This window comes from Carettochelys insculpta, chromosome 16 (assembly GCF_033958435.1).
Source record: "Carettochelys insculpta isolate YL-2023 chromosome 16, ASM3395843v1, whole genome shotgun sequence".
NCBI lineage: Eukaryota > Metazoa > Chordata > Testudines > Carettochelyidae > Carettochelys > Carettochelys insculpta.
Window position 1 is genome coordinate 21,651,157 of NC_134152.1, and position 16,460 is coordinate 21,667,616.

Below are 16,460 nucleotides of genomic sequence, written 5' to 3' on the forward strand. Positions count from 1 at the left end.
TCAGACAACTTTCACCAACCTCCAGCAGGGATCCCTATGAATACTATCACAGAGCATCTCCGCCATTGTCAATGTCATCTCGGAGGTCACGCCCTTCTAGGCACCATATGTACACATTCCATTCGTGGTCCAGATCTCCGTCACTGGGCCCTTGCCCCTGTTGTTATGGCCGTCCTTACCATACTGAACATCGGCACAGGGGGTCCAGATCTGGGGGTAGATCCCCATCCACACCTCGCCATCACCCCTTCACACAGTCTCACTCTGTGGGAAGATCACAGCTTTCCCAGCCAGAAATTGGTCCAAAGGCCCTGGACCCCCCTCCTGAACCCTCAAAAGAGCAAGTATATGAACAGAGTCAGGAACCTGAGGAATTAGAGGAGGTATATCATAGCGATGCCTCCTCGTCCTCCCCAGATGAGGCAGTTGTCCCCGGGGATATCTCTCCCCCAGACGACCTTAAGCGATTCCAAGAACTGTTCAAGAGGGTAGCACAAATACAGGACATTGAAATAGCAGAGGTGCAGGAAAAACATCATAAACTCCTGAAAAATTTGAGACCCCCCGGCTTCATCCAAGATCGCCATCCCACTAGATGAAGCGATTAGGGAATCAGCCACCAACATATGGCAGACTCCAGCCTCTATCCCACCCATGAATAAGAGGGCGGATAAGAAATACTTCGTTCCAGCCAAAGGCATGGAATTCCTGTTTAGCCATCCCCAGCCGAATTCCCTGGTGGTCGAATCATCACAGCATAGAGCCAAGACACCCCAATATAAGTCAGGAGGGTCAGATAAAGATGCGAGGAAATTAGACCTATGCGGCAGGAAGGTCAATTCCTCCTCTACCTTACTACTGCGAATGGCAAATTATGCCGCACACCTGTCGAACCACAACATCGACAATTATTCCAGACTTACCTCCCGCATGGATTTCCTTCCAGAGGACAGGAAACCGGTTCTGAAACCGATTGTCCAGGAGGGCTATGCGGCCTCGCAAGCAGGAGTTCAGATTGTCCTGGATGTGGCGGACACGGCAGCACGTTACACAGCCACAGCAGGGGTAATGCGTAGGGAATCGTGGCTCCAGACATCCGGTATTCCCAGAGATCTGCAAACAAAAATCGTAGATCTTCCATTTGATGGACAAAGGTTATTTGCGGATTCAACCGACTCGGTCCTACACTCCAGCAAGGACTCAAGCCACACTTAGGACCCTGGGTATATACACCCCCCACCCCCCAGCCCCGTACAGGAGGAAGAAGTTTTACCCACAGCAAAGGCGTTACGCTTATCAACCGCAGCGCACACAATATCAATGGGGTTATGACCGGGGCGCCGCCAACAGCAGCAGCAGTTTAGGGCCTCCAGACGTTTTCCCCCAACAGGGTCACGCACCCTCGGGGCAAGCCCTGAGACAGCAAGTTTGACGGGTCTGTCGAGGATTGCAAGATCAAGACCATCTCTCAATGCCAATCTCAGCACGTTTCACCATTGGCTCAAACTGTTCTATTCTCAATGGCGAAACATCACTATAGACAAATGGGTAGTGGAGATTATAGCCACGGGATACACGATCCCCTTCCAATCACTACCACCACCGAAATCTCCCACCAGGTCCTTTTTCAAGGACCCCTCTAACGAGACAAGGTTAAAACAGGAGGTAGACCATCTCATGTTTATAGGGGCGGTGGAGAGAGTACTGGAACAATTCCAAGGGAAAGGTTTCTACTCACAATACTTCCTAACAGAGAAGGAGACAGGATGCTGGAGGCCAATCCTGGATTTATGGGCCCTCAACTAGCATTTGCACAAACAGCGTTTCAGGATGACTACAACTGCCTCCATAATCACGGAACTGGACAGTGGAGATTTGGTTTGCAGCCCTTGACTTACAGGATGCGTTTTTTCATATAACAATTCACCCGGCACACAGACGTTTTCTCCGATTCACAGTAAGCAGGGAGCATTTCCAAAACAGAGTTCTTCCATTTGGTCTCTCTTCGGCGCCCAGAGTTTTTACCAAAACACTGGCGGTAGTATCAGCTTACCTACACAGGCAGGGTGTCTTCATTTTTCCATACCTAGACGACTGCCTACTGAAAAGGGCTTTGAAGGCAGAGGTCCTACGCATGATACGCATCACTACAAACGCATTCGCCTCATTGGGCCTAGTTATCAACCTTTCGAAATCAAAGACCGAGCCCACGCAAAATATAGAGTTTATAGGGGCACACATAGTCTATTACATCAAGAGTATACCTGCCCGATGCCCGTTTCGGTGCCATCAAATCCCTGGTACAAATAATGACATACAGCCCCACAGTGCCAATCCTAACGTGTCTACAGCTGTTGGGACACATGGCGCCCACCACGTTTGTGGTACAGAATGCCAGACTGCATATGCGAGGCCTGCAGCATTGGTTGGCGAGCGTCTACAAACCAATAGTCCATACCATCCACAGGGCAGTATTGCCCACAATGGAGGTACAAAGGTCACTGGCATGGTGGGCAGATCTCAAGAACTTGCTAGTAGGGGTGCCCTTCCGCCAACCACAAATTAGGTTCTTCTTTGAGTGTCCCCGTGGGTGCTCCACATTAGGTGTCGGGCTCGCCCGGTGCCGCAGATCGGATCTTCCAAGCAGTTTCTGCCGGACCGCGCATGCGCTGGTGCGCGCCGCTCCCTTGCGCACTCCTGGCCACGTGCACGATCAGGTCCCCGCCAGTTCCTCTTAACCGCCGTCGGCTGCAGACGGAATCCGACTAGGCTATGGCCAAGTTAGCATATTCAATGGTTTTAACTGTTTTCTTTAAAGTTTTCAAGTTCTTAGGCTACTGTTAAGTTAGCCAGTTGTTATTTTCAAAAAAAAAAAAAAAAAAAAAAAAAAAGAAACAACAAGCGGGACGGCATTCAGTCCAGTCCTAGTAACAAGCAGAGCACCGGAGGCCAGGAGCCTAGGGCCATTAGCCCTCCTGCCGCGGCAGGCTATCCGAGAGGGGGAAAAACAGCACAGAGAAGGTGCTAAGTACCCCATTAACAACTAAAAGACTCACCAACAATGTCCTCCTCTTCAGGATTCAAGAAATGTGAGTCCTACCGAGAGGCAATGCCAGCGTCTGGTGGGCACAGTCACTGCATAAGGTGCCTTGGGGAGTCCCATGTCACGCAGAAATGCTCCTTCTGTGCAAAATTAACAGCCAGAGCAAGGAAGGACAAGGAGATGGGGCTTAAAATGCTGCTCTTCGACAAGGCCCTCCAGCCAGACATGCCGGAGCAGCCGCAGCAGGAGGGACCCTCCGGGGCCCATAAAAGGAAAGCCACCTCCCTCACCCCGTCAGCGCAAAAACAGAGGAAAGTCTCCCCAGCCCAATCCCTGCTGGCAGCAACAGCGAGCGGGACGGGAGGAGCGCACAGCCCCCAGCTGCAGCAACAGCTGATTGGCGGCGGCACGGAGAGCCACGTGGAGGTGGCTCAGCCTCCGATAATCAAACAGCTGCCCCCGCACTGCAGGCAGGGCGGCGGCTAAACAAGCGCCGGTACTGGCGGCACCACAAGCAGCGGCACTGACCCCCGGGGAACCGGCGGTGCAGAGCGCGCAGGCACGCAGCCTGCAGGCACCGGAGGACACCGCCCGTGCAGCACCGCCCATGAGCGTGCCGAGCACGGTGCGGACGGGACCGAGATCCCCTACACGTCAGGGGGCGGAGCTACCCCCTCAAGGGAGGGGGAAAGCTGCACACAAAGCAAGGCACCGCAGCCCCTCTCCAGACAGGGCTGCAGAGTTGCTATCTCTCAGCCCTCCGCTTATGCTGCAGACTCCAACCAGAAGGCAGGGGTCCCCCCTAACCTACCCGGAGCCCCCGTCTCCATTTTTACAACCAGCCTCACCCTGGCTGGGACCACCTTCACCCTTCCTGGGGTTTGAGCCACTGGAATACTATCACAAATCGCTCTCTCCAGTGTCCCAGGTCTCTCGACGATCTCGCTCCCCCAGATGCAGAGGGTATGCACCAAGGGAGTGGTCTAGGTCACCTTCCCAAGAACAGTGCCCATGCTGCCATGGTCGCCCCTATCACGCGGGGCATAGACACCACTGGCAATCTACCAGGGAAAGATCCCCTCAGACGGTCCCGTATCCCCGAGGGCAATCACGAATGGGGACAGAGACTCAAGTATCTCAGGGGGAACTGGTTATGGAACCCCGAGATTTTCCCTTGCAAGCTTCCAGCGAGCGGATGTACCATCACCAACAGGAACCGGAAGGGTCCAGAGAGGCGTACCCTAGTGGTTCCTCGCTCTCCTCCCCGGACGAGGCTACGGCCCTGGGGGACGTCCATCCTCCGGACGATCTCAAACACTTTCAAGAGCTGTTTAAGAGGGTGGCCTTCACGCAAGGCATCCAGACAGCAGAGGTGCAAGAGAAACACCATAAGCTCCTCAAAAATCTGAGACCTCCGGCCTCCTCCAAAATAGCAATACCGCTTCATGAAGCAAACTTGGAGTCCGCCACTATGATATGGCAGACCCTTGCGACTATTCCGCCTGTCCACAAGAGAGCGGATAAGAAATAGTTCGTGCCGGCGAAGGGCATCTAGTTTCTGTTCAGCCACCCACAACCAAATTCCTTGGTGGTGGAGTCGTCGCAACAAAGATGAAAGACATCTCAATTCAAGACAGGGAGAACAGACAAAGATGCCAAGAAGCTAGAGCTGTTCGGCAGAAAGGTCTACTCCTCCTCCACTCTACTGTTGCGAATGGCAAATTACGCAGCGCATTTAGCGAACCATAATTTCGACAACTACACTAGGTTAACCTCCCTCATAGACTCGCTTCCAGAGGACAAGAAACCGGTGCTCAAGGCCATCGTGCAAGAAGGCTACGCGGCCTCGAGAACAAGAGTTCAGATCGCCCTGGATGTTGCAGACACAGCAGCACGCTCCACAGCTACGGCAGTGGTGATGCGAAGGGAGTCCTGGCTCCAGACTTCGGGTATACCGAGGGATCTGCAGTCAAAGATAGTCGATCTTCCCTTCGACTCGCAGAAGCTGTTTGCTGAATCAACTGACTCGGTCCTTCATTCCAGTAAAGATTCAAGAGCCACACTTAGAACCCTGGGGATTTACACCCCTCCATACACAAAGAAAACATGCTACCCTCAACAAAGACGGTATCAGTACCAGCAACAGCGTCCCCAGTACCACAGGGGTTACGAGCAAGGGCGACATCAACAGCACCAGCAGTACAGAACTCCCAGGCGACGTTCCCAACAGAGCCGTGCGTCCTCGGGGCAGGGCCAAAGGCCACAAGTTTGACACACAGATCCAGGGCTGCGCCATCACTACCATCGCACAAGGTCATCCGAAGCAGTTATTCCACCACCGCCTCCAACCATTCTACGACCAGTGGCAAAGATCACCACAGACAAATGGGTGCTGGAGATCATAGCCACGGGGTACGCCATCCCCTTCCAGTCGCTCCCACCGCCACGACCTCCACCCAGGCCCCACCTCCAGGAGGCCTCCTACGTAGCGAGGCTCAAGCAGGAGGTAGACCATCTCATGCTCATAGGGGCAGTGGAAAGAGTGCCGGAGCAACTGCAAGGGAGAGGGTTCTACTCGAGGTACTTCCTCACGGAGAAAAAGACAGGAGGCTGGAGGCCCACCTTAGATCTTTGAGGCCTCAACCGGTACCTGCGCAAGCAACGCTTTCGGATGATCACAATTGCCTCCATCCTTACGGCACTGGACAATGGAGATTGGTTCGCAGCCCTCGACTTACAAGATGCGTATTTTCACATAACTATCCATCCGGTTCACCGACGATTCCTCCGGTTCATGGTAGGCAAAGAACATTTTCAGTACAAGGTCCTACCGTTTGGCCTCTCCTCAGCCCCCAGAGTCTTCACCAAGACCTTGGCAGTGGTGTCAGCCTACCTGCACAGACAGGGGGTATTTATATTCCCGTATCTGGACGACTGCCTACTCAAAGGGGCCTCGAAGGAGGAGGTACTACGCATGATACACGTCACAACAGGCACGTTCTCTTCGCTCGGCCTGGTGATCAATCTGGCAAAATCAAAGATAGACCCCACACAGGACATAGAGTTCATAGGGGCACGCATAAATTTTATTACAGCAAGAGTGTATCTACCAGAGATTCGCTTTCGGGCCATCGGCTCCCTCGTGCAGGTCATCACCTTCAGCCCTACGGTGCCGGTCCTGACGTGCTTACAGCTGCTGGGCCACATGGCAGCAGTGACGTTCATAGTACAGAACGCCAGGTTACACATGCACAGCATGCAGCACTGGCTGGCGAGCGTATACAAACCGGCAGCACACACAGTCCACAGGGTGGTGTCGCCCACAGCAGAGGTGCGCAAATCCCTGCAACGGTGGGTAAACCCCAAGAACTTGCTAACAGGGGTACCCTTCCACCAACCACAAATATCGGTTTTTCTTACTACAGATGCCTCCCTCATAGGGGAGCACACATGGGCGAAGAGGTGACGTACATAAATATACTGGAGCTCAGAGCTGCAGACACTTTCGAGACCATATACAAGGCAAAGTAGTCGGGATCAGTACAGACAATACCTCCACCATGTTGTATATAAATCGGCAAGGAGGAGCTCGGTCCCGTGCCTTATGTGCGGAAGCAATCCGGTTATGGAACTGGTGCATCGCCAACAATATAATCTTGAAAGCCTCGTACTTACCAGGCGCTCACAATATGAAGGCAGACCAGCTGAGCAGGCGTTTCACACTCACGCACGAGTGGCAGATCTGTCCGATCTGCTACGACCGATTTTTCACGCATTGGGTTTTCCCCAGATAGACCTGTTTGCCACTCAGCACAACAAGAAGTGCCCACGATTCTGCTCCAGGGCAGGACTGGGACGGGGGTTCCTGGGGGACGCATTCGCGATCTCGTGGAGGGGCCCCCTGCTTTACGCTTTTCCTCCCACAGTGCTGATCCACAAAGTCTTGCAGAAAGCCAGGAGGGACGGAGCCTGAATGATCCTGATAGTCCCAACGTGGGATCGACAGCAATGGTTCCCCCTACTCCTGTGCATGTCGGACCGTCCACCGATGCCCCTTCCGGTGGCGCCGGATCTCCTCACGCAAGCCCAAGGGTCCATAGTGCATCCGCACCCCCAAGGCCTGCGACTACAAGCGTGGTTAATCCATGGCTCAGCTCCCTAGAGAGCGCATGTACGGAGGAAGTGCAACAAGTCCTAGAAAGTAGCAGGAGGACTTCCACCAGGAAGACTTACAAGCAGAAATGGACTCACTTCACGGCATGGTGTTCTACCAGACAGCTAGCCCCCCTTTCAGTGCCTATACCTGTAATATTATAGTATCTACTGGACCTCAAGAGAGGAGGACTCTCACTATCCTCGTTAAAGGTCCACCTTGCCGCCATTTCAGCATTCAGAGACGAAGAGGAAGGGCACACGGTGTTCGCCCATCCCATGGTTACCAGGTTCCTCAAAGGGTTGGTAAACCTATACCCCCCTCGGAAACCGCTTCCACCTTCGTGGAACTTGGACCTGGTGCTTAATGCGCTAACGGGACCACCGTTCGAGCCTTTGGCCACGGTTTCCCTCCGCCTCCTTACGATAAAGACGACCTTTCTTCTTGCAATCACATCAGCTCGCAGGGTGAGCGAGCTTGCGGCAGTTATGGCAACGCCACCCTGCACTGTTTTTTCCAAGGAGGCGGTAACCATACGGCTGCATCCAGCCTTTTTTCCTAAAGTTTCTTCTGAGTTTCACATTAACGAACCTATTGTTTTACCCTCGTTTTATCCAAAGCCTCATAACTCTAACAAAGAGGCGCGCCTACACCTGGATGTGAGGAGGGCGCTAGCCTTCTATATAGACAGGACCAAGTCCTTCCGGAAAACGGATAGACTCCTAGTCTCTCTCGCTCCCAAATCGAAAGGAGAAGGTCTCTCTTCGCAGAGAATCTCGAAGCACATCGTATCCTGCATAAAAATGTGCTACGAACTCAAAAAGACTCCTTTACTGGCCACTCCCAGGGCTCATTCCACTAGGGCGGTGGCGGCATCAACAGCCTTTTTCAAGGGCGTTGCGCTAAAAGACATTTGCAGAGCGGCGACGTGGTCATCCTATGACACCTTCGCCAAACATTACGCCCTTCACAGGGTATTCCAAGAGGATACCCGTCTCTCGACAGCGGTCCTCTCGGGGACAAGCTGCACATAATCCGATTACCCACCTCCTATCTTGGGTTACTGCTGGGTAGTCACCTAATGTGGAGCACCCACGGGGACACTCGAAGAAGAAAGAAAGGTTACTCACTGTAGTAACGGTGGTTCTTCGAGATGTGTCCCCGTGGGTGCTCTACTACCCGCCCATCTTCCCCGCTTCGGATCTCTGTTTACTGTTTTGCAGGAGCATCCGAGGCGGTTGGTCAAGGAACTGGCGGGGACCGGATAGCGCACGTGGCCAGGAGCGCGCAAGGGAGCGGTGCGCACCGGCGCATGCGCTGTCCGGCAGAAACTGCTTGGAAGATCCGATCTGCAGCGCCGGGCGAGCCTGACACCTAATGTGGAGCACCCACGGGGACACATCTCGAAGAACCACCGTTACTACGGTGAGTAACCTTTCTATTTTTTTCTTACGACAGACGCATCCCACATGGGATGGGGAGCGCACATAGGCAACAAAGTAACTCAAGGGCTATGGTCCCCCACGGAAAAGACACTGCACGTAAACATACTAGAGCTCAGAGCAGTATTCAATGGGTGCAGACATTTTTGCAAATACCTGCACGGCAAAGTAGTCGGGGATAAATACCGACAACACCTCCACCATGTTTTATATCAACCGACAAGGAGGGGCCAGATCTCACACGCTCTGCGCAGAGGCAGTCCAGTTGTGGAACTGGTGCATTGTCAACAATATAACCCTAAAAGCCTCATACTTACTGGGTGTCCACAGCGTGAAGGCGGACCAACTCAGCAGACGCTTTGCGCTCATGCACGAGTGGCAGATCCGTTCCGATCTGCTCTGACAAGTGTTTCACAAATGGGGGTTTCCCCAAATCGATTTGTTTGCCACTCACAACAACAAGAAATGTCCTCAGTACTGCTCCAGAGCAGGCATAGGACAGGGATCCTTGGGGGACGCCTTCATGGTGCCATGGAAGGGTCCTCTATTCTACGCGTTCCCTCCCGCAACACTCATCCACAAGGTTTTAGAGAAAGCCAAAAGGGAGAGAGCACGCATGATACTCATAGTCCCAACCTGGGACCGACAGCAATGGTTCCCTCTGCTTCTGCGTATGTCATGCTGCCCGCCACTCCCCCTACCGGTTGTGCCAGGTCTTCTCACGCAGGCTCAGGGGTCCATCGCGCACCCACATCCTCAAGGACTCCGCCTACAGGCGTGGCTAATCCATGGCTTTAGTGCCTTAGAGAGCACATGTTTGGTGGGAGTGAAACAAGTTGTGGTGTTCAGCCGAAGGAATTCCACTAGAAGGATTTACGCGCAGAAGTGGAAACGATTCATCTCCTGGTGCTCTTCTAAGCAGTTAGCTCCTTTGGACGTCCCTATAACTGTAATTCTAGAATACCTGCTGGAGCTAAAACGAGACGGGCTCTCCCTATCCTCACTAAAGGTCCATCTTGCAGCTATATCAGCATTTCAACACAAACAGGAAGGGCCAACCATATTCACCCATCCTGTTGTCACTTGGTTCCTGAAGGGGCTGGCAAACCTGTACCCCCCCCGGAAACTGCTGCCACCGTCATGGAGCTTGGACTTGGTCTTCCACACGCTGTCGGGACCACCCTTAGAACCATTGGCCATGGTACCCCCCCGGTTACTTACCATGAAGACAACCTTCCTTCTTGCGATTACGTCAGCCCATAGGGTGAGCAAACTTGCAGCAATAATGGCAACGCCACCCTGCACAGTATTCTCAAAAGAAGCGGAGATCTTACGATTACACCCAGCCTTCGTTCCAAAGGTTTCCTCAGAGTTCCACATTAACGAACCAATAGCATTGCCCTCATTTTATCCTAAGCCTCACAACTCCAGCAAGGAGGCGTGGCTGCACCTACTCGATGTGAGGCGAGCATTGGCCTTTTACATAGACAGAACTAAGCCCTTCCACAAAACGGACAGACTCCTGGTGTCCCTCACACCCAGGTCGAAAGGGGAAGGCCTATCCTCACAAAGGATTTCAAATCACATCGTATCTTGCATAAGACTGTGTTATGAGCTTCGTAAGACCCCTCTGCTAGTTCCACCCAGGGCTCACTCCACCAGAGTGATGGCAGCATCGACGGCCTTCTTCAAGAGAATCGCGCTAAGAGACATCTGCAGAGCGGCGACTTGGTCATCTTACGACACCTTTGCCAAGCATTATGCCATGCAGTGGGCGTTTGATGAGGATACATGCCTGTCGACGGCAGTCCTTTCAAGGGCAAGCTGCACATAAATTGGGTACCCACCTCCTTTTTTGGGGTCATTGCTGGGTCGTCACCTACTGTAGAGCACCCACGGGGACCACTCGAAGAAGAAAGAGAAGTTACTCACCTGTGTAGTAACGATGGTTCTTCGAGATGTGTCCCCGTGGGTGCTCCACTACCCACCCGTTCCTCCCCACTTTGGATCTCTGTTTCATGTTTTTCAGAAGCATCCGGGGCAGTTGGTCAAGAAACTGGCGGGAACCAGATCGCGCACGTGAACGAAAGCGCGTGAAGGACCGACGCGCATCGGCGCGTGCGCGACCCGACGGAGACTGCTGGAAATTTCCGATTTGCGGCGCCCAACATCTACTGTGGAGCACCCACGGGGACGCATCTCAAAGAACCATCGTTCCTACACAGGCGAGTAACTTCTTTCTTCAGTGAGCCTTATTTTGTCTTGGCGTTTACATAGTACAGAAATTTTTCATCTTGGGGTTTTACTGCTTCTGTGTTTTCTTTGCATCCCGTTTATTTTATTCATATGGTGATGTTACATAAAGCAGCTGCTGTCACGCCAGCTGTGGGCTGTACATCATCGAAATAACCTGAGAGAACGTATGCCAATGTTAACAGGGAATCTCCCTTACCCAGGAGAGGATGATCCCATGATACCAAGCCTGCTCCATTTCCCCATGAGAGGCTGAGAGATTTGGGGTTGTTTAGGTTGCAGAGGAATAGAGTGAGGGGTGATGTGATAGCAGCCTTCAGCTTCCTCAAAGGGGGCTCTGAAGGGGATGGAGAGAACTTCTGACCATTGCTGCTTGTTACAGGGGGAGAGGTGTAGGTTGGATATTAGGAAAAACTATTTCACCAGGAGGGTGGTGAAGCACTAGAGCGTATTATCAAGAGAGGTTGTGGACTCTCCATTCCTAGAGGTTTTTAAGTCCCAGCTTGACATAGCCCTGGCTGGGATGATGTAGTTGGGGGTGATCGTGCTTTAGGCAAGGTGCTGGACTCGACGACCTCCTAAGGTCCCTTCAAGCCCTTGAATTCTATAATTCTCTCACCCCGTCAGTGTGTGTGCCTGCCCGGCTGTGGGATGCAGTAAAAGGTCCACAGCCGCAGTACTTCTGTTTTTCAATTTTTTTTTTTTTTTTTTTTATTTTTCATTTTCTGTTACTTGAGGAGACCACCTCAGACCGGTCTCCTAATCTTTTTCTCCCCAGCCTGCCACCCTTTCCTTCCCCCCCGCCCCGTTTACTTCAAGTTTATTGCAGCTGCTGCTGCTGCATACAGTATTGAGCTGGTCAGTTTTCTGGCTCCTGTAAGCCCAGGGGAGCCGGGAACTAGGCCTGATTCCCACCTCCCCTAGACTTGTGTGAAAATTTGAGTTACGTGAGGGTTGCAGGAATGCAACTCCTGCGTAACTCAAGGATTTTACAGTAGTACATAATTTATCAGTGATATCCGAGTTCCAATTAGAAGTATTAAGTGGTGGTAATTCAGTTGTGAACAAAATAGTGAAAGGCTGACTTGAGCAACTTTTGTTGGTCGGTTACAAATAGATAACTGTTGTGATTTCTTTATCACGTAGTTGAAAAACATGCATAGCCGTTCATGTTCTGCCTGAAGTATTTGTACTGCATTATGTCAATTGTATGTCTCTCCAGGGTACTATATGTAACATATTGTGCAATCGATGGTGCCAAGTCTGGAGTCTTGTATTATTAATCCTAAATATTTTTAAAGTACAGTCCATAGTGGTTGGCAGAAGCCTGCAAATAGTGCTTGAGCATGATGAAAAAGCACCTTGAATATATTTAAAAAACAAGCCAAAATTCAGAAAACTTTATTTGAAGTGCATTAGAAATTTTGTCAGTACAGAAGGCCAAATTTTTGTGTCTTATGTATATGGTACTTACCATATGATCAGGCACTCCCACTTGAGATATGAATATAAAGATTAAGCATCTTGAGTGATTCTGTCCTGGAATGAAGGGCTGTTCAGCTGTGTTACGCAAGGTGCTCAATCTTTATATTGATATCTCGAGTGGGAGTGTCTTTGGACCATTAGTAAATCAGGAGGCAAAGAGGGCTCTGGAGAGTAAAGTGTAACTTCAGTGTTTTTGAGTTATCTGTGAAGCCATGCCTCAGGAAGGAGATGGAACTCAATGCCAGCATCATGGTGGTTCTAAGTTAAGACTGTATACTACATGCATCGCTTATCAGGGCTAGATGTTTCTGACATTCTCTTTTCGGCTGCCTTGTGTGACTTCATAATGAGTGTTATGCTTCCTTGTCTTTGGCAGCTGATTTACTGTAATAGTGTTGGAGCAGTTTTGTTCTCCGTTTATTCCAAATATCTGTTGAAAATGGCATTGGAAATATTTAGGAAGTAGTGGCATTTATCATTCCCCTGATTTAATTCAGAAATTCCATTTTTGGCATCACTATTTATCTATGGCATGATTAATGCCTGAAGATAATGCAATTTCAAAGATACAAACTTGGTCGTCTGATTAGTCTTTGCATGACTCAAGGGGACATATCACCTATTCCATGCTATCTTATATTAATCAAGGAACTAGATTCCTATCTGAGATTCTTCAATGGTTTTATTTTCAAGTTCTTAACTGGGCATTTCTTGGGAATCTGTCTATACTTATGCCAGCCAGAAAATTTAAGCTGTCTTTGACATTGTAATAACATCACCAGATAGTTATGAAATAGAAGTTCCACTTTCATATTTTAAATATGAAGGTATAACTTCACTTTATGTATTTATGTAAAGAGAAAAATTCCTTGAGATGTTACACAATGTAAGTTTTTCTTTGGAAGTTATTGCGTGGAGATTGTTTTAACCATTGCAGTTCTCTGCTCATAAGAATATATAAAGGTTGACTGTACAGAATTAGCATTAAATTAATTACAAGTTTTCCACTGTTTTGTGTCTTGGAGAAACTACAGTGTGTTTATCAGTATTTTCCAAAAATGTTTTTAGACATCAACAAGAAGCTACTAAAGACCCTGTCATACTCAATGCTCTTCTACACGTGTGCAAGACCATGCATGATTCTGTCAAGTAAGACCAAATTTACTTGTACTGTCATATAGAATATGTGTAAATGGTGGATGTACTGATGTATAGTTTTACTTTTGGGGTGTCAATAGTTTCAGGATCAGTTTATGCATGACCTTCTCTTTTACATTAAGAGGAGCTGTGCAGTGAAATCACAATACCTTTTACTTGTTAAGAATTGGTTTGTTTGCAGAAACATAGAATGTAACTGGAAAATGGCAGTAATTTAATGGTGTTTGTTTAGCGTAGAGGAAGGCAGCAAGGATGTGTTTTGAGAATAACAAACAAACGGCAGATGCTGTTAAGAGAAACTCTGCCAGGTTGGGCACTTTTCAGCTTTTGTGAGGATAAAAAATAGCTAGAATCTTCCAGGAATTACAGTGACCGATACAGTATTAGGAGATTTTTTTTCAATACATACTTTGCTATTAAAAACACAGCTCCCATTATTTAGTTGACTTCAGACACATTCAGTTTTTTGGCACGTACAAAGCAACCCTATCATGGGCAGAATTACTTAGAAGATCTCTCTCTCATGAGGATGGGGGTTGCTGGTGGGTATAGAAGCTCCTACATCAACTGCCCACCTTGTGGCTGTGTAGGAAATGAGACTGGAAGGTCCCAGTGATCCCTCTCTGTCACAATGGCTCTCTGATGCTGTTGGCAATTGGAACAGTATGGAACAGCAATCCTGTTTCCATGCAACCCCCATCAGCTGTGCTGAGTTCTAATAAACTGTGGGTCAAAGCCTGACCCCTAATTTTTAACAATATTTCAGGCCATTTCATTTTTAGAAATAGAATCAAGAGCTGTACTTGTGCCAACAATTTGCTATTTTACTCTGGACTACTGTAGCAGCCTCTATCCAACTCTCTTAAAGCACTGGGCAGATATATTAATATTAAGATGTGCTAATACTTATGACACTTAATTTAAATTAACACCCTTTGTGCAATAGGGAAATATTATTAGCCAATTCTGAGGATGAGGAAACTGTGTGAGACACAGTGATTAAGGGACACCCTAAATCACACAGCAAATGTGGCAGAGTTTGGAATACTACCAAGAGTTCCAGTCACCAATTTCTTTTTTGTCTAAATCACAAGTGTCCTCCTTTTGATATAGGTTGACTAGACATAGCATTTTTATGATACTTTCAATCAGGAGCCATTTATAGTTGAGTTCCAATTGTGTCCTCTAGATCACTTTTCAGCTTTTATAATATATTATTATAAGATTCTTCAATTCATATAATAAAGAGTGCACGATACACTGGAAATAGGGAGAATCACCTTTGGTGTGTAATTCAAATTAAGACAAATCCAAATGCTTTATTCTAGGTTACTTAGTCCTGGTTACATACTTACTAATGCATCTCAACCTTTAAACAGTAAAATATATTATATACAGAATTAATTATTAAAAAAAATCAAAGCAGTTGCCAGTAACTTATAGTTGATACTTCCCATCTTGTTACCAAAAGAGCTCTGAAACTCGCCTGGAAGCCTTGAAAGCCTCTAATTAACAGTTTTTCAGTTTATGGATTCTGTTCTGTCAGCTCTTCCAATGATCATTTTATGTAACATTCAGCAAGCTAAAGTTCTTGCCACTTTTCACAAAGTTTGGTTCAGCACAGTTTCAATCCAGGGTCTAGGCCTTTGCACAGCATAGGCCACTTGAACAACATTTGAATGGTAACCATTATTCTTGGGATCTATTGTTATGAAGCTGTGTCACATTTGAACTGGCAACCCATGTAGTTGACTCAGATCTCATTACAAGTTTCCTGAGCCATCTAGATCACCCTCAGTTGTTTCTTTTGACTGGCAGTGTACTAATGAACTAATCATTCTGGCTGCAATTACACTTGCCCCCCCCCCCCATTCCGGAAGGGGCATGGTAATAAGCAAAGTGGAAGATGCAAATAAGGTGCGGATAAAAATATCTCATGCCTCATTAGCACATCCCTGCAAGATCTTGCCTCCGGAAGCAAAGCTTCTGTGTAGATGGGGCTCTTTCAGAAGGACACAGGAGTCATTCCAAAGGAAATCCCTTTTCCAGAAGACCCTTTTTCTGGAAATGTTTCCAGAACAAAGGTCTTCTGGAAGGGGGATTTCCTTTGGAAGGACCCTGTCACCACAGCAGCTTTGCTTCTGTGAGGGGGATCTTCTGGAAGCAAGATCTCATGGTGATATGCTAATGAGGCAAGAGATATTTTAATTCACACCTTATTTGCATCTTCAGCTCTGCTCATTACCATGCCCCTTTCGGAAGGGGATGGTGAGTGTAGAGGCAACCTCTGAGATTTCCCTTCCTTCTCTACTGAATGAAACCATTGTTCTGTTTCAATCTGGTGTCTGCTGTAGGAAAATGGTAAAATGATACACGGGAGGTCAGAGATGGAGACAAGTACATAATGGTAAAAAGATTAAGTGGGATTACTTAATTGTACTTTTAACTTCCTGTTTATCCATTTTCATCAAAACAGATCTGGCTTATTGGATTTCAGTGTGATGTAAATTTGTCTCATTGAATTTGGGTTATACTTTTTGAAAGGTTAGAGATCTTTGTGGTAATTTTGGAAGTAAATGTATTGTTTTAACACAATTTGACAGCAAAGTTTCTAGAGAACATAATGAGACAGTGGCAATAACAGGGTTAAAAGGGCACAATCGAGTAGTCATAGCTTAGAAGAAAAACACTGATAACACCTGAGAGAATTAAAACTGAAAGAATGTTAAATAGCACATTTAGAGTTTAAGAAAACCCTTGGCATTTCTCTGAAATAGGAAAATGGTTTTAGATTAGCTAGTCTAACTTGTTTATAATTAGCTTGTAGACAGGTTTTCATTCATGTAATCGTACTATAGTTCAATGCTGCATCTGCTGTGATGATGTTAGAGCATATTAGTGCGGAGAAAAGCTATATCTTTTTTCA

At 48.4% G+C, this 16,460-nt stretch overlaps 1 protein-coding gene across 5 annotated transcripts in view; it reads left to right on the forward strand.

Annotated features, from left to right (window-relative positions):
* VPS35L (VPS35 endosomal protein sorting factor like) overlaps positions 1-16,460 on the forward strand; it is a 128,709-nt gene that overhangs the window by 65,698 nt on the left and 46,551 nt on the right. For all 5 annotated transcript variants that reach the window (XM_075010607.1, XM_075010608.1, XM_075010609.1 and 2 more), the window contains one exon: positions 13,445-13,525. In XM_075010607.1, coding sequence (XP_074866708.1) covers positions 13,445-13,525 — 81 coding nt within the window. The remainder of the gene's footprint in view (positions 1-13,444; positions 13,526-16,460) is intronic.